The sequence below is a fragment of the Lepisma saccharinum genome, chromosome 20, assembly GCF_977018435.1.
Source record: "Lepisma saccharinum chromosome 20, izLepSacc3.1, whole genome shotgun sequence".
Taxonomy (NCBI): Eukaryota; Metazoa; Arthropoda; class Insecta; order Zygentoma; family Lepismatidae; genus Lepisma; species Lepisma saccharinum.
Genome location: NC_139248.1, coordinates 4,579,928 through 4,599,159, shown reverse-complemented (window position 1 = coordinate 4,599,159; position 19,232 = coordinate 4,579,928). Strand labels below are relative to the sequence as shown.

At 38.2% G+C, this 19,232-nt stretch overlaps 1 protein-coding gene across 1 annotated transcript in view; it reads left to right on the top strand.

The window, feature by feature from the left end:
* Positions 1-19,232, top strand: part of LOC146003785 (androglobin-like) — a 90,205-nt gene that overhangs the window by 29,306 nt on the left and 41,667 nt on the right. Inside the window, exons 9-12 of the mRNA XM_083142200.1 lie at positions 3,191-3,435; positions 6,741-6,925; positions 8,602-8,914; positions 12,115-12,257. Coding sequence (XP_082998326.1) covers positions 3,191-3,435; positions 6,741-6,925; positions 8,602-8,914; positions 12,115-12,257 — 886 coding nt within the window. The remainder of the gene's footprint in view (positions 1-3,190; positions 3,436-6,740; positions 6,926-8,601; positions 8,915-12,114; positions 12,258-19,232) is intronic.

Below are 19,232 nucleotides of genomic sequence, written 5' to 3'. Positions count from 1 at the left end.
GTAGCTACCCTAACATGCTGTCTACATTGAATTCTTGCTTTATCATCAACAATACACATTGTCTGTTTATTAAAAACCATACACACGGCAGTTAAAATATTAAGTTTAACTCATATAATAAGAATAATCCCACCAGTCCCGATGGCGGAGTGGTTATCACATCATGCTGTGACGCTAGGGGTCCCAGGTTCGAATCCTGGCCTGGGCTTGGAAGTTTGCGAGTGTCCATTCATCAGTTTCATAATATCATCACTCATCCTCATCTTCGCAAATTATCCAAAAAAGTGGCACAAGAAGCGAAGTAAAATATAGCAAATCAATCAATCAATAAGAATAACTCGTGGCGCAACAGTATGAGGACCAGGGCCTACATACCGACTACCGGCCTCATTCCTTCCTGCCGAGGTGGAGATCTTCCAACTAGTTACAGGGTGACGTATGGTCAATAGGGATGGATGATAACGGAAATTTGATCACGATATATCATCAAGAAAATATCGTCACAAGCGATATTTTTTCCATGTTGTGATATCAGCAATATATCATCTCCACGATATATGTATATCACTAAATATCGTGATATCACTGACATGATATACAGGGTGTCTTATAAGTAATAGCGCAAACTGACACAGGTGAAAGTACATGATAATAGAAGCAAGAAAGTCTCAGTAAACGTGGGTCTGCAAATGAGCCGTTTTCGAGATAATCGCGAATGTGTGATTACAAGCCTCCACTGACTTCATTGTTTGTAAACGTCGTCCTAGTTGGTAAAATGCTAATAATTGTGCGAATGTGTGGTTACAAGCCGTCATTGATTGCATTTTGTAAACACCAAGTGCTTTACTCCTTGCGCGTTCCGAGGTTTGCTCTTTGTTTACAAAACAGAACATATCCTAGAGGTGACGTTGGAATCGAACAGGATGGATACAATCAGTATGGAGAATTGTACATGCTTGTGACCAATTCAGAAATGAAACGGGGGTGTTCGGAAGAATTTTACAAACTAGGACGATGTTTACAAACAATGAAGTCTGTGGCGGCTTGTAACCACACATTCGCAATTTTCTCTCGAAAACGGCTCGTTTGCTGACCCATGTTTACTGAGACTTTTTTGCTTCTATTATCGTGTACTTTCACCTGTGTCAGTTTGCACAATTACTTTTGAGACACCCTGTATATTCCAAAATATCGTGACGATATATTGCTGACATGATATAAATTGGCAAAATGTCGTGACGATATATCATTTAGTTCATATCGCCCAACACTAGTAGTCAGCACGACGATCCCCCAGTCATTGTTATAGGTTTCCATGACCAGGTTGCACTACTCATTCGTAGCTGCCAAATTATCTTACGATGGTGGGTGGTCCCCGGTCCCATACACAGGCTGAAATCTCAGGAGGAAATTTGTTACGCTTCCCTCAGGAGACTCGAACCTGCACACGTCCCATTGCCCAAGCTCAAAGCATGACACCTTAGACCGCACTGCCACGGTGCAGGACATTATGTTTAACTCGGTGAAGGTGAATTTAAATCAATAATGGTAATTCATATTGCAACCTCAGGGTGGCTACTCACCGGAAATTCCTTGAATTCTGGGAATTATGCGTGAATTATTGGCTCCGGGAATTATGTGTAAATTCTACTTGAATTTTTCTCCGTAGACGTGAAAAATTACAACTTTTATTAATCCAAATCCTATTCACATTTTATGCAATAAAAATTATTTTATTAAAATTTTCTTCCTTGCTTTGCTTGCAATTTCTCCTTTTCCTAGTCTTATCAAGTTTATAACCATAGCTAGGGGGCGGCGGAAGTCGGCCCTGGGCGCTGAACTATCTAAATGGAAAAAAGTTGTAAAATTGATGTCCACTTTACGCACAGAAAGGTTAATCAGCACTGGACGTACAGTTTAAAGTGGGATCCGAACCACTGTGCCATGTGCCTCCACTGGGTATCGAACCAGTGACCCCTTGATCACAAGGCGACGATGTTACCACTACACCATCTGGAGGCATAAAAGTTGTAAAAGAGAGAATGCATTGGCATCCCGTGAAATTATTTGCACCCTATTAAATCAATATTGATTTCAACCTGCAAAAAATTAGATCCAAAAATTTTCTTGCTCTGTTCTCCGTAATGCATTGTATTGTAAATTATCAGACAGAGAAATAACACTTGTCTTAATTGATTATGTTTTAAATGCACGAACAATTGTTTGGAGGAAAGGGAGCGTGTACATTTGAGAGACATTTTATGTAATTTTTACTGTTGGTTTATTGTGAGCAACATGTCGGTTTATGTTGCGTATATGTGAAACATATAAAAAAAAAAAATCCCTCGTCCTCTCTCTATATCGTGCATGAAAGTTATACATGTTAATGTAAAAAAGAATTATATTTGGAATGCATTTATCAAGCATTTTCTGTCTTTCAAAAATAGTTTGTGTGCTTGTTTTTCATTATTAATGTGAAATTTAACGTATTGAAAAAATAATTCAAATCGTTTGCTCTAACACAAATGCTTTAGCACCAACTTCTACCCCCTTTTTGCATAATTTACGAGGATAACATCTTTGATAATAATAATATTAATAATAATAATAATAATAATGTTGGTCCTGGCGGGTTCGAATCCCAGCTTGGGCATGGATGTTTGTGACTTCATTCATCAATTTCAACATATCACTCATCCCCATCTTCGCAAATTAGCCAAAACGTGGCACAAGAAGTGAAGTAAAATAAAGCAAATCAATAATAATAATAATAATAATGTTATAATAATATTATTAATGCTATTATTAGTAGTAGTAGTATTAGTATGTTTATCCTGGTACTTGCCCCCCACAGACAAAAATTCATGGTTGCACCTCTGATTGTAAATAGAAACTCAGCACCTTAAATTAAATATTTTAATTATATTACGTATACCATTTAATTGAATTATAATTTTTGGATGTTGGAATCACATAGACGTTTTATATTATTACGATCTTTGTGTGTGGATGTTGAAAGGCGGTAATACGTAAGGTTGAAATAGAGGAAACATCTGCTTGAATTTTTATAAAGTTCACCTTGAAAACCTGGAATTATACTTGAATTTTATCATGGTCCTAGAGTAGCCACCCTGAACCTGGAATAGAAACACAATTTCCAAAATTCAGAACAATGTATTTTCCTCCTCAGGTTTCTAATGACGTTTTGGCTATCCCTTCCAAAGATAAGGGTGAGAAAGGTAACGGGGATGCAAAGGGTAAAGGTGGAAAGGCTGCAAAGGGCAAGAAGGAAGAAAAAGATGTTTCCAAGGGCAAGAAGGAAGAAAAAGATCTTTCCAAGGGCCAGGAGAAGAAAGGAGAAGAAGTAGTTGTCAAACCTGATATTATGGAATTAACAACATGGGTTCCTCTGCGACAGCTGTGTTCTGCAGTCAAGTAAATGAAATCCTTATTTGTACATTATTTTATTATTATGCACTGTGTGCGAAAGTGATTGGTAAATATTGTAAGGCCATATTTTCACAAATAGTGAAGAGAAATACATGATATTAGCACCATTTCTGCAGACCTTAAATGCATTTGATGTGTACCCCATGTGTTGCATGTAGATATCCAGGTGGTACAGTGAAACCCCAATTTTACATTCCCGGATTTTACATTCAAGCTTGATGGTCCCAACGTAGCAAAATGTTATGAAATTTCCCCTGTTTTACATTTTCCCGCATTTTTAGTTTTTTTCAGCATGGTCCCCTGAAAAATGTAAAATCGAGGTTCCACTGTACTTCCATTCTCACCAAACCTTCTCAAGCATTCAAACAGGTGTTCTCGGGTTACCAGCCAGGTTAAATTGGCGTTAGCTTCCAAAATTTCGAGCGCATACATTGCTCTCATCTTCAGGGAATGTAAAAATGGAGACCAGTGTAGGGTCATATAGGGTGTTCCGTATAGGATGCCGTATTAGAAAATTAAATAAAAATAGGGAAAATGTCATGAAAATAGTTATATTTCACATATATGTAAGCAGTAACATCTCCCATTTACGTATGAAAGACAATGTCAGGCGTATGTCCACCCCTACTGAGTCTGCATGCATTTATACCCTCCACAAAATTATTGATTATTTGTTGCTCTGTCCGATGAGAATGATTCCGCCTAGGCAATTTCACCGTTGACACTGAACCAGTTGACTGAAACTTCAACATTAGTCTGTGAACTTGTTAGGTGCTTTATTCCTTCCGAAAATCATACGAAGTTTTCACACTGTCTGCATTGCACTTTCACAACTTTGGTAAAATGTCTTCACAATGAGAACACGTTGCTCAATCGTAACCACAACAAACGAGTCAAAACAATTGAGGCTACATTGATCGGCAGATGCCAACATTGGTAAGAACAGGTCTGCCAACCTCGAAACAAAACAATAGCACTCGATTCAAATTCGGAGCTGTACACGGAACACCCTATATATATGACTATAATGGGGGCGGAGCTTGGATGCTGTCTTCATATTGGCTTGCTCTGGATCCTGGTGTTCTCATTGGCTGGTGTCGTATTTTTGCAGAGGAGTGGGTTCCAGGTGTGACTCAACTGGAGTCCCACATCCCTGTTGAAATTGGTTCTTTATCTTGAAATGACTGTAACTTCCTTCACTCGTTGGTCCCATAACCGGCACATTTGGCAGTTATTTTGGTGTTTGCAAATAAAAGCCTGTGCCCTCGGTGATGCTGTGTTCCACAAGTCCTGACTTTTCTGGTTGGAATATCCTGATGTTGTGCTAATGTTCATTACGTCACTGTTCAACAGTGCGTCCTGTTTGGACTATATATGGTGTCCCACACTCGCATAGTACACAGTAAACTACTGTGTCATCTTTGAATGAACAGAGTAGGGCCTTGGTTTTCAGTAGCGGCCTGTGAATGGTCTTTACCCCGTGCCTGGCTAGAATTCTGCTCAACTTCCTGGAGGTGTGTTCGACGAATGGTAAAACTGCTACAGTGGAGTGTTCCTGTCCTGTGTTGCTACTAGAAGAGGGGCTGTGCGGTGCATAATCGGGTTTTGTAAGGGCCTCGTCCTCATGGTTGGCTTCTAACGCCGATTTAACCTGGCTGGTAACCCCATAAAACACCTGTTCAAATCATGTTCCCAGGAAAGCTACAATTCTTCTCAAGCATGTCTTCTGTAGCATTTCCGATGGGACTCTATGCAATTTCTGCCTGTGGGGTTTCATCAAAAACAATGTTTACGTTCCTCCACTTCCAGAGACAAAGCCAGAATTGCAAATGTGAATCAACATCGGAAACGTCATATGAGACATGCTTGAGAAGTTTTGGTGAGAATGGAAGTGCAACCTGGACATCGGTCTGCCACACATGGGGGTGCACATCGAATGCATTTAAAGTCTGTGTAAAATGGCATATATTCCTCTTTCAAATGGTGGTAATATCTTGTATTACTGTTCACTATTTGTGAAAATGTGGCCTTGCAATACTGACAAATAATTTTTACACACCCTGTATTTCTTATTTCGATAATATAAAATTAAGTACTGAAATTTTGCTTTCAGGATCCTCCACGCTGGAATCCTGGAAAACTCTGAAATCAACGTAGGTGTGAAAAAATCATGGAAATATTAGGGAATTTTGTAAACTTATTCATAAACACAGTACACACTACCCTGAGGATGGAGACAGAATCAGTCTCCGAAACATAGGCTCATAAAGATTTAAAACAGTGGTTAAGAGTAAAATAACTCAAAATTAGGGATGTGACAAAGCTGAAAATTTACCGATGCCGATGTACTCACTGATAATTTTTGGAACCGATACCGATGCTGATATTTAACCGATTCCGATACATAAGATTATTCAACAGAAATGGGATGTTATTTTCAGCATGACAAGAATATATTTGCTATATACATTTCTATTGCATATCATATGTATATACATATCTATTCTCAAGAGATGCAAATGTACATTTGCATATATAAAAAAGTGGTTATGTGAACCTTTAAGAAGAACATAGATTCTCAAGAGATTTGACAAGCAGTTCTTTGAAATGCAAAATGAATTCCTGTTCTTAATCTTGTAATTTTAATGCTGGCAGATTCAACTACGGAAACACGAGATTTGGAAGCACTTCAGGAAGTAACCTACTTCTTCTCTTATCGCAAATCTGTCCAACAACATTGAACACTCGTTCACTGAATGCTGATGCAGCAGGTATGCCCAAGTATTTTCTTGCCACTTGCCTCAGGTTTGGATACTCATTTTGATTGGTTCAGCAATGTACTGTTTTATTTCTGATTTTGAGGTAGGTTGATCCTCTGAATGAGAGTTTGCAATAATTGTATTACAAATGATGAAGAATCACAACCTAATTTTCAATAAATCTTACAAAACTAGAATATAAAACTTATTAGAAGGTAAAACTAGTATTACCTGTACCGGTTTAAATATCGGATTTTTGCCGATGCCGATATGTCAATTTCTGCCGATTTTCATACATCTGTAATCGGCTTCGGCACATCCCTACTCAAAATGAATGAATCGCCACTGATCAGCTACAAAGAAGCATTGTAAACTTGTCTGAAAAGTTATTTAAAAGTACCTGGAAAACATGCAAAAATCAGAAAAAGTGGTTTTGCAAAATATGTGGGAATTCTAACTTTCTAATTCACCAATAATTCTAATTATTATTATGAAATATTAATTATGTGATGCATTTGTTTAAAATTTCAGGAGGTTCATCATTTTTCACAAAACTTCAGCATACCCGTACATTTACAGGATAACGGATGCAGGAAGTACTGCAGAACCAAAGAGTGCTGCAAAAGACAAGAAGAACCCCAAAGATATGCCTGGAAATTTCCAGTTGAGTATTCCAGTGAAACTGGCACAGTCTCGCAATGATGGTATATACTTGTGTATCCTTCTATCCGTGATTTGTCACTCAAATTCTTAACTATCAAGATATTCTCTATAGCTGAATCATATATATGATTCCTTTGTTCCTTAGCAAGTATAAATACAACCTTTGTCTTTAGGTCATTCTCATTTGGTGCGTTGGTACGGTTGTCATTGATATTTTTCATCTAAAATACTGCCTTCATGTTAGTTTATTAAAAATGGAATGATAATTCCGAGAGGCCCATATTTTTGGTAAATAAGAAAACAAAATTTCAGTACAAGAACAAAGTCAATTTCGGGTTCAAAAGCGGTAAATAAAATGAAATTTCACTGTCATAGCGGTGAAAAAGTGCCATATAAAAATGACATTTTGGTTTTAAAAAATGTGAATATAATCCAAAATTTGATTTAAAAACTGCATTATTACACAAAATAATCATATCCCTTCTAATAGCTTATTCCTGTATAAAGGAGTCCATTTTTGCTTCTCAAATATTTACAGCAGAATTAATCAATTTTCTCCGTGAATTGCATAACTCACAGGATACTTCAGACTTCAGAAAGTGTCACGTCTGCATATAAACTGTAAATTTCGTGTTTAAGAGTCTATTTCGCATTTTGCAGTTCATTTCGCATCATTTCGTGACAAAACAGGGCAGGAAAATGCACCTCACACCTTTCAGAAACATGAAAAATTAACATTAGAATGTGTTATTTCACATTTCGTGTTTTTGTCAAAAACGAATTATGCATGCCTCTAATTATTCCTAATAAAAATATGTTGATATAGTAACACAAGTAGCCCATCAAATTATATTTATATATGGTTGTAAACATTCATTTGGACAGCATTCTAATTGCAATTATCAGATATCAAGTTCGAGTTGCTAGGGCACTAATATATAGGCACCTTGTCATTCTCAGAAACTAGTGAAAGCAAGTCACAAATGGTAACACTGCTATCAAAATATATGAAACAATGGCATGATATTAAACAACAGAACCTTTCAGAACCTGTGGAGAGCTTTTTTTGAATATTCATATGGTTGGTTAATTTTTTTACACAACAGTAGCGAGTACTCGTAGTGTGGAGAGTAGCTATAGCAGAGAGAAGCAAATCCAAAATTCTTCATTTGTTCATGACTTCTCTCGACTTTTTTCATTTTTCTTAACCCTTATTTAATCGATCCCTATTTAGGTAAAGTTGGAAATTAGCAATTACGAAAAATACTTTTTTTTTTATTTAATGAAAAAACCCAACCAAACTGCTGGTGAAGATGAAAACTGAAGCTGTAATTTAACAAGAGAATTAGACTTGCTTTATCTATTAATGCATGTAATAATAATTGCTTCAGAGTTCATCCTGGATGGGGATGTTCACATCACTTTATTTAATATTTTTACAAAACTTCACGCATACAAGAATGTAATTATTAAGAAACAAAGGTTAACAAATCCTTACCACAATTCAAATAATAAAGCAAAGATGCTAACTCGGTCACCTGCTCAAATTATCATCATAAATTATTAATGATTTATTGACTTTTTCTTGACTTCTTGACCTGCCAGTTGATTTCTTTCTTGACTTTCGTGACTGGCAGACACCCTGAATAACAAAGCTACTTTTAAAGTGTAGCGTTCTGATTACTGATCATTCCTATAATAATACTAATAATCCTTAACTAACATTCAGTTACTGAATCGCCTGAAAAGAAGAATATCGTTTTGTCTTTAGCAGTTGTTCCTTTCTTAAAAATAAAAAACTCTGCTTCTGTTTCTGCTCTTCCGACCGACACGGCTGTTTCAGTCACCCAGGGGAATGTAATGGATGTGGAAACTGGTGGAGAAGAGAGTGAAGAAGGTGTGGTAACAGCTCCCACACCACAACTGTTCTCCGCATCTCTTTTTGTGGAAGATTTCACTTGGAAGAGTGCAGAAATCGGTCGACCTTTCAAATTGCTCAAGACCGTGGGCAGATTTGCTGTATTGCTACAGCTGGATGAAGGGTAGGTGTTTCACAGAAATCTTAGCATTATCTTGGTTGGTTTGATTGATTGATTTACTTAGTTTATTTTACTTCGCGTTTTGTGCCTCTTGGCTAATTTGTGAAGATGGGGATGAGTGATGAAATGATGAACTCGATGAATGGAAATTCACAAACAACCAAGCCCGAGCGGGATTCGAACCCGGGACCCTTGGCATCGCAGTACGATGTGCTAACCACTCGGCCACAGGGTCCGGCTTATCTTGGTTGGTGTTACATTCGGTAATGACAACTTTGACAAACATTGGGTGGGTTGAACTTGGACATTTGTTTTATAAGTTTATGCGATAATATGTGTGTTGAGTATGGGTTCTTTGGATTCTTCGATATTCCGGAGTATGAAGTAAAGAATACGACTAGAGTTTAGACACAAGCAAAAGTATATAATTCACAAACAGTATAACACAATATGTATAAACAACTTACATAATGGTATAGATGCTAGACGTCTCGTCACGAAGGACGGTATAGATTTTGTGGCATACATGATGGAAACTAGATAACAAAAAACTGACATTAAACAACATATAATAACAAGGTCTGGCACACACTGATGGCATAGATATTCAGTTGGTACAGGACAATATGTCGTATGTTGGCTGAAGATTTGCCCTAAAATGCCTTTTTTTTTTTTTTGTTCCTTGTTCAGAAAATGTCAGCTTTTATAACACCATTAAGCCTTGTTTCCATGATATGAAAAACTATATATGCTGACCAAGGCAGTAATTTATTTTATTATAAAACATAAACTAAATGTAACGTTTCAACCTTCTAGCAAGGTCTTCTTCAGACTGTGTACCAAGTACAAATGTAACAAGATACAAAAACAGGACATTATATATACACAAACATTACTCCCTCCAGACTATTAGAAAGTTGATCTGGAACATTCTAGCAGGTGGCTTTCCCTTGTCGGTCAACTGTACTGTCACCTAAAAGGCTAAACATATTTACTTCCATATAGAATGTGGTTGGACTCTTTATCTCACGCTCTTTTTCCTTCATTTTTCTTCCTTCTTCTCTCCTCTTTCTCTCTTGTCCTTTCCACTCTTTCTAACACCTTCTTCCATTCTTTCTTTAACTTCAGTCCCCCATTCCAGTTCATTGTGTCTTCTTCACCTTTCTTCTCTATTTCCTTGGCCTCCTTCCATTTTCTCACTAGCATTCTCTTCTCCCTTCCTATCTGCTTAGCCTCATCCCACTCTATGTCATGTCGCTCTTGTGTGTTTAAATATCACATTTCTCTCTCTTAAATTACTGCCTGTTTTTCATGTCAGCTTCTCATTTAAAAACTATTTCAGGCCATTTCTAAGAGGAATGCATGAATTTTATCATAGTTTTTGTCTATTTTAGTCTTAAGTTCGTATTTCAAAGATAACTGCTTCTTTGAAAATAATAAAAATCTGTTGATGTTCATTACTTTTAATGCCTAGTTTGTATTTTTTGGTGTTTTTTGTCTGCCTATTTTGAGGGTTTTTAGTGTGTCTAGATAGAACCAGTTTTCCTAGGAGGTTCCTTAGAAGTGTAGAGTGACTAGTCATGTAAAGTTGTGTGTTGTGGGTGTGGTTATCTAGGTGTCTTCATCATTCTTCGCCGTTTCCTGCCTCTGGCTGGGTCGGCATAGAAGTCAAGCCTCTCCATTTTTCCCTGGCCTTCCACCACTCGTCTCTCTTCCCACGGTCTTCCAATCTTGTCCTCTTCTCCTAACACTCTCCACTATCTGCTCTTTCCACCAACATGTTGGTCTCCCCCTTGGCCTTATTCCCACTCCTTGTGTATTGAAAGCTCTTACTGGCAGTCTTTCTGCATCCATCCTCTTCATGTGTTTGAACCATCTCATCTGTGCCTGATCTATCCTGGCCTGAAACTTCACCACACCCACTGTTTGTCGGATCTCCTCATTCCTTATTCTATCCCTTCTAGTCTTCCCCAATATACCTGTGGCATGATACGATACTCCTTAAAAATTTCATCTCCACTGCCTGCATCTTTCTTTTGTCTCTCTCTGCCATTGTCCAAGTCTCTGCTCCATACATAATTATCAGCACATTGTATGTGTTGTATATTACCTTCTTTTATTTCAAGGGTACATCCCTGTTCCATATTAATCTTCGAACACTTTGATATAGTCCACCACCCATTTGTCCTCTTCTGTCTACCTCCTCATCTATTCTTCCACTTTTCTCAATTATGCTTCCTAGATATTTGAAGCTCTCCACTACCCTCAACTCTTCCGTGTCCATCTTTACTCTTGGTTCATTTCTGGCTCTGTTTCTTGTTGTTATTAGCACCTCACTCTTTTCTGCACTGAATTTCATTCCTGCTCTTCTGATTTCCTCATTCCAACTATCAAGCTGTCTCTGTACTTCTTCTTCCCTGTTTCCCCATATTAGTAAGTCATCACTATTAGTGCACAACAGGGCCTTCATATCTCCCTCTCATATCTTCTTCCCCACCTTTTCGTTAATTGCATCCATTGTAATTATGACGAGCAGTGGGGAAAGAGCACTTCCCTGTTTTAGTCCATTACTTATACTGAACCACTCTGTTCTTCCCACTGGTGTCTTCACACAGCTCTGGTTAGCCTTGTATGTAAGCTTGAGAAAGTTCTGGGAAACCTGGACGAAATATTGCATGAAAAAAACCCAATTTAAAATAGCCATATATTATTTTGCATCTGTAAATTATGCGAACCTTTAAGAAGAACATTGTTAATCCTACTACAGCAGATGACATTAGTGCAAGTATGCAGACAACAACAGTGCATCTAGGAACATTCAACAAATCAAAAACAACAGAAAAAGTGCAGCAAGTTCCAATGAAGATGGCCACGGAAATTAATGGAACAATAATAATAAGGATATTTATCTTTCTACCCCTGCCCCTCCTCCAAGCTCAGTCTGTCTCTGTCTGTGTGTGTGTGTGGGGAGGGGGTAAGTGATAAACCACAAAAATACAGATGTAGTACCATTAGTGGCTGAAACATTATATTTCAACATATATAATATAATATACTATACTATTTAGTCCAAATGTTGAGAAATACATGCTCATCCACTAACAGTATGTTACTTTATTACTACTACTACTACTATTTATACTAAGGTGCAAATTTAATTTTAAAAAATGAAAGTTTTAATTTAAAGACTCCTTACTTTACAGGCGCACTGTTTTACGAATATGGGCGAGGGTGCAATCGGCCTATGTAATCCAAATGGTATCAACATCTCCATTTGTGGTGGGAAACCGTGATAAAATCCTTGAATACATGGGTGATGAGAGTGACAGATTGGTAGCATGTGGAGGTACGTGACAAATGTAGAAAAATACATTATATAATCAGTTTGTTGATGTTTAGTAGCAACTGTAGGTTAATGTTGCAAATATTAGCGGATTGTATGCAGGATAATAGATAATTAACAGTCATAAGTACAGGGTTATTCAAAATGATTGTCGGGGTTTCAGTATTTTTTTCATAAGTAGGTCATTAAACATTTGGCAACTGCACCAATTGATAGACACACACTCAAAGTTTTCTTTCGTAATAGGCAGTGACCTGTAAGTATGCATTTCACTGGTAGGAGGTAGGTTTTACAAGATGGTGGGTCACGGCTCTAAGAAGGCATTTTTTTTGAGTTTCGTCATAATCTAAGGTGACCAGATTTTTAAAACAACAAAACGGGACATTTTTCATATTTTCCTGAAGGAAAAACGGGATGGCAAATTGTACATATCCTAATATAAAAACTGTTCTCATAAATATTTAGAATATTTGGCCGTCAGTTTCTTCTTGCCATCGTGCAGAGCGACAAAAGTTGGGACATCAATCGCTTCTTATGCTTCATAGTAATAGTAGAGAAGGTGTATTGTTGCTGTCAATTATGCATTTAAAAAAAGGTTTTCAACATGACATGTAAATTATGCGTAAAAGACATGTAAAATATGTAAAAAAAGCTAGAATCAAACATAAAAATAAAAATAACACATGGTTTTGTGATGATTATTGTTATGTATGGCAGTTGGCATGGCAGGAAACAAAAACAAAAAAAGGCTTTAAAAACTTTCCTTCTGAATTTGTATGTGCTCGTATGTAGGAATTTTACAAACTGCCATATTCACATTCACATCATAAATAGCCTATGCAAGTGCATAATACATATGAAAAAGGAATTTGAAGCTGTTACTAAAACTTTGAAATCCAATTCAAATAAATTATCGTTATGTTATGTTATAAATAGAAGTAATAGTGCAAGACGTATATATTGACAGGTTTCTCATTTTTTTAAATTATGAAAGAAGAGTTCTATTTTTAAAAATCTGTTAGTGAAGGTGAGGGCGTGAGGTGGCTGTGTAAACAAGCTTCAGAAAATAATGATTTTGTGTTGAAATATGAAAGAGTTTAGTTGAGTTGATGTTTTAAGTCAACTTTATGTACAGTAAGGCTAATCGGGACTGGGCCTAAAGTTTAAAGTGGGATCCGAACCACTATGTGCCTCCACTGGGTATCGAACCCGGGACCCCTTGATTACAACGCAACGATGCTACCACTGATCCATCGGGGAGGCCCTAAATATGAAAGAAAATTAAAGTTTAAAGTGTAATATAATTGAAACATTTCTATTACTAATTTATGAAAGAAAATTAGTTCTTTACATCTGCGTAAAAAGAACTGGTTTTCTACGCAAAGTAAATTACTAGTAAATTACATGTAACTTACGTAAAAAACATAACGAGTAAATTACCTTGCCAACCATGGTTGCGCCCGACCCTGTGGCCGAGTGGTTAGCACATCGTGCTGCGACGCCAAGGGTCCCGGGTTCGAATCCCGGTCGGGCTTGGTTGTTTGTGAATGTTCATTCATCAATTTCATCATTTCATCACTCATCCCCATCTTCGCAAATTAGCCAAGAGGCACAAAACGCCAAGTAAAATACACTAAATCAAATCAAACCAACCATGGTTGCAGTAATTTTATGTCGATAAGTCATTGTCACAAGAAAGGGACATTTTGGCATCCTGTTTTACATTTTGAAAAAATCGGGACAGAGACTAAGAAAAAAAAATGTTTAATATAGGATGTCTGGTCACCTTATCATAGTGAGCCAGTTGCTGTTGTCCAATGACAAATTCCATTCGTCGGAAAGTGACTGGCACTGAGGAGTAGCTAGCCTAGCAGTGATAGATCAATGATCTCACGGATCTAATTATATTTAAATTGCAATATTTATTGTCTTTTTGAAGCCACACTTCATATGCAACACTTTTTTTTCATGCACTGCCCACCCACTGGTACGATCGCTAGCCAGCCTGGAAGAAGCTACTCCAGCTGACCTTTCCGGTGCCAGACTAGTTTCATTTATAGAGACTGCATCGGAAAGGGAAGGAAAGATTTCTGTTTACTCCCCCCACCTCCTCGCCTCGAACCCTCCAGCCAGAGCCATGGTTGCAAGCCCATTTTTTTTTCTCCAGGTAGCCCAGTCTATCGCCTACATAGTAGAGGATTGGTTTCCCTCGATTCCCTTTCATTTCAAGAAGCTCGGGAGTTTTATTCCAATATTTACACCACAAATCTTGCACATTTCATTTATGTGCAGGGGTAGCATCGTCGACTTGTAATCAAGGGGTCCCAGGTTCGATACCCGGTGGAGACACATAGTGGTTCCAATCCCACTTTAAACTGTAGGTGCAGTCCCGATTAGCTTTGCAGTGCATAAAGTGGACTTAAAACACAAACTCAATCAATCAATTATAGTTTCAGTCTTATTAATTATGAAATGAGAAAGTGAGTATTTTGCGTGCGGACGAATTGCTGGAAACATTTCTTATTTTTCCAGTAAGGAATGAAATTACATAAAAAAAAACAAGTAGAGAACTCATCAATACATTTTGATAAGCCTAACAATCTGAAATTTTGAAGGGGTGGAGGTTGGGGCTAGATGTATTGTACTTTGTCAGACAAAGTACAGTGAAAAACTGTACAAGGGTCAAATTACGCACAAAAAATCTCCTTATCAGTTTTCTCGCTGTGCTAATTTACATTAGTGCCATTTCATATCACTTTTCTGTTTTTGAATTTTAATTGCAAAGCGACAAGTGACGAACGAACTCATGGTGATAAGGAAAGTCCTAAACATTCATACTGTACTCGGAATTTGAACTCAATGCCTTTCTTTCAAGTTTTTATTGTTTTCAAAGAGTGCTTTCTTAAAATTCCCTGTCTGCTTGTATGTCCGTGCATAGGTGAAGTTCCTCATGCTTATGTGTCATGTGCCAGTTCCGACGACACAATGAAAAATGCAAGGAAGAAATGTTTCCCAAAAGCAACGATAGATGGCAGAAGAAGAGCAGAGTTAATTGTAGAAACTAGGAGCGGAGAAAAGCGATTATACAGGGTGTCATTTTAATGGCGCCCACGGACCACGGAAACGTATAGAGGACATCAAGACAAACAACTTTTCTCAGTAACGTTTTTCTCGTTGGTGCATCGTTTCGGCTCTACAGTCGTTCAAAAAAGCCCATTTTGCCGCCTGAATGCTGGCAACCACACACAACATTTGATTGCATTTCTGACGCCATATCCCGTCGTGAAGCGATGCATTCCAGGGTTGCCAGGAACAGACATGTTCTGTGAAAAATGACATAGCTACAATCACCCACATTATGTACCGTAACACAAAACGAGAAAACACGTTCTGTAACCCAACAGGAAGTAAACAAACGATACAAAAAATGGTAGAAAAGAAAATAGAATTCAAGTGGACGTGGTCATATCGAATTTTGTCTCAGCTTACATGTCAAATATTTGTTAATCTAGTTACCAAGTTGGCATCTACAATTTAGTCTATCCACTTCATCATTCTGATACTAGTTGTCTGTGACACACTGAACAGATGACAAAATAGAAATGAAAGAACTCAAAATTCCAAAGGTAAGCAACACATAATATAATGTATATTCAGGGCATTATGAGGCAAGTGGCAAAAATGGTTGAAAAAACAGGGATATAAGTAGTAGTAATACAAGCTCTCCGACGACTGTGTTTATCTATGCACTGGATACACATGTAATAGTTTGCAACTCTGAACAGAGCAGTATATTCGCTACTGATTCATCATTAGATTGTTACTGTGGTTGTACGTGTTTTAGCCGTAATGTAACTACGTGAACCTCTGATACTTCCGTTGTCAGCACAAAAGTACCACAAGGCATTTGGACACAAACCTGTAGATATCAACCGTGCAACGAGATTTGCAAATATTTCACATGTAGCTGGGCGTAAACAGCCACATGTAAGCTGCAAATCCAATAAAATTTGTTGTTGTTGATATTTGACATGTAGGCTGAGACAAAATCCGATATTGACACTTCATTTTGAATACGTTTTTACCATTTCTCATATCGTTGGTTCACTTCCCCCTTCCCCCTTCCCCTGAGATGACTGCTGATCTGGCTTGTACGTTATGATGTTCGGTCTACTGGAGGTGTTTCTCGCTTCGTTTTACAGCTAATAATGGTAGTATGTAATTTTTCAAAAAAATTGTGTGTTCCTTGCAACCCTGCCGTGCGCCGTTTCGCCGCAGGAAATGACGTCACAGATACGATCAAATGTTGTGTTGGGTTGCCAGCATCCAGGTGGCAAAACTGTCTTTTTTGAACTGCTGTAGCATCGAATCAACGCACCAATGAAAAAAATGTTACTGAGAAAAGTTGTTTGTTTTGATGTCCTCTATACGAATCTGTGGTCCGTGGGCGCCATTAAAATCACACCCTGTATATATTATAGTAAATGCAAAATACATAAAGGATGAATATAAAAATTATAGAAGGAGTAAATAAAATGTTGTATATAGCAAATTAAGATAATTAAGAATATGCTCGTATGTGAAACAATTAGAGTCAACGAGCGATATGACAGCGGCTGACCTTGACAAGTCCGCGCAGAGAGAGAGGGAGATACATTTCCGCTGTTGCCACCTACTCACTGTTCGGGGTTCTCGCCAGCTCTTTCAAAATAAAAAACAATGGCTTACATTCGAACAATTGTAAATTGCAGCTGCACGGCTATTATTGCAACAATCGATACCAATCCTGCACGAGTATTACCAGAAAGCTTTAGACAATCGTATTATGCTGTAAATTAAACGTGTAGAATCTTGAAAGTAAGTGAAAGAAATTAAATATTTTATTGACCATTATTATATAGAGAAAAAGTTCTCTTGCGAGCCGATTTTTATTAAATTAGATTTGAAATAACTTCCAGTGAGAAAGTTACAAAGAAAACTCCAAATTTTAAGTTCGTATAATATTTACAGCGATATGTTATTTGGTTACTGAGAAAACGAGAGAAGAACTTGATTCATTCTTTCGCGGCGCGGCAAAGGCAACTTCGTTTGCCGCAGATATCATGCGCCGGTCTTGTGGCACTCGCAATAACAAAACAACTGTCTGGCATGCATAACATGAACTGAAAAGAAAAATTAAAATGCCATTTACTTACATAACGCTCATTCCGTACTGCTGTCAACCTCGTCACTTGATTCAAGTTCTTCGGAATCCGTGTCTTGCAAATTTATAATGACCTTCTCGATGACATCGTCTCTGACTATTTCACGCTGGAAGTCATCTTCTTGTATTTTCTCTGCGTGAGCCACACAATCTGCCCACTCGGAAACACCTATTCTGTCTATTGCTTCGTGAGTCAGTTTCTGTACGTCGGCAATTTTGAAAGTCTTGTTCTTGTCAGCTACGTACCCCTTCACCTGGGCCCAAATCATTTCAATCGGGTTGTACTGACAATGATAAGGTGGGAGACGAACAACTCTGTGACCATATTCTCTTGCTATTATATCGATTTCGTAACTTTTGTGAATTGGTGTATGATGTTTCACCAACTGCAACAATTCTGCTCGGGTTTGCGTGCTTGTGTGGGGAATGTTCTTGTTACAGAGCCATGCCATAATATCCGCCTTCCTTGTGATCCAACAAGACGTTTTATGCACTTGCAAGGAATGTATGCTCGCGTTGTCCATTACAATCACGGATTCGGGGGCGAGAAACTGCAAGAACTGCTAGCAAAACCATTTTCGAAACACGGCAGACGTCATTTCTGAATGATAGTCAGTACTGTTTGTTTTGGAGCGGAAAACCAATTTACTTTGGGGCACAAAGCCTGTAGCAGCTGAACCCGCATGACACACTATAAGACGAGCACCTTTTCCTAATGGTACCTTTAACCCACCAGAACCATCACTCATTCTCCAGCAGCTCGTCTTCGTGTGATTCTGGTTGACCCAGGTTTCATCTAAATAGTATATATTTGCAGTACCAGCTTTCCTGATTTCGTGCATGGTTCTGAGGAAGATCACTCTCGCAGCTACAACATCACCCCTCTCCATTAAAAATTTCCTCCCGTCGTTGCCTTTCCTATATCTGAACCCCATGTTTTTCAAAATTTTTAACACTGACCACGTACTGCCTGCAAACCCGATAGCTTCCTTCAATTTAGCCCTAAGTTTCACTGCAGTAGGAAATTCGCCATTTGCGTACATATCAAATATAATATTACGCAATACCCCCTTATCAAAATCGTCCAAGTGCGTAACATTCTTTCGCCGATTACGACGTTTGCCAGGCGAGCGAAAAGAAACCGACCCTGTATCACCGATCGACGACCTGGGTTCCTTCGCAATCGTCTGAACTGTACGCAGACCTATCCCACATGCAGCCGCTGTACGCCCCTGACATTTGGCAACACTGCTTCCTGACGAACACGAGGCACTGTCTGCACTGCGAGATTCACTTTGGAAGAACTGATACTTTGTACACCATATCTCGTGCTTGTTTGTGTAGAACACGACGCTTATGTGTTTCTGTAGCCATCTTGCACACGTATATTGACAAAATTTTGTGATCACACTGAAGAAACACGAACAGTCACAACGAAAACCAAACCGATTCTTGCCGCTCGAAAAACAAAAGAACGACATCCCTCGTTTTCCACGGCAGTCTGTACCTCCTCCTTTTGCTACTGCGCATCGAGGCTTGTTCAAGGTCAGCCGCTTTCATATAGCTCTGCGACTCTAGGAAAGTTAATAAGCGAGCAAATGAATTCAGAAATATATCTCTCTCTCCATTCAGATCTTAGTGATCAGAATTTGATTTAATACCTCTGACGAGGAGAATATCGTCAGCTTTTGTATTTGTCTGTCCCTCGGTGGCGCTGTGGTCAAATTAGATGCCCCGAAGCAGTTACGGTTGCGCTTCTTATTAGACGCACTGGG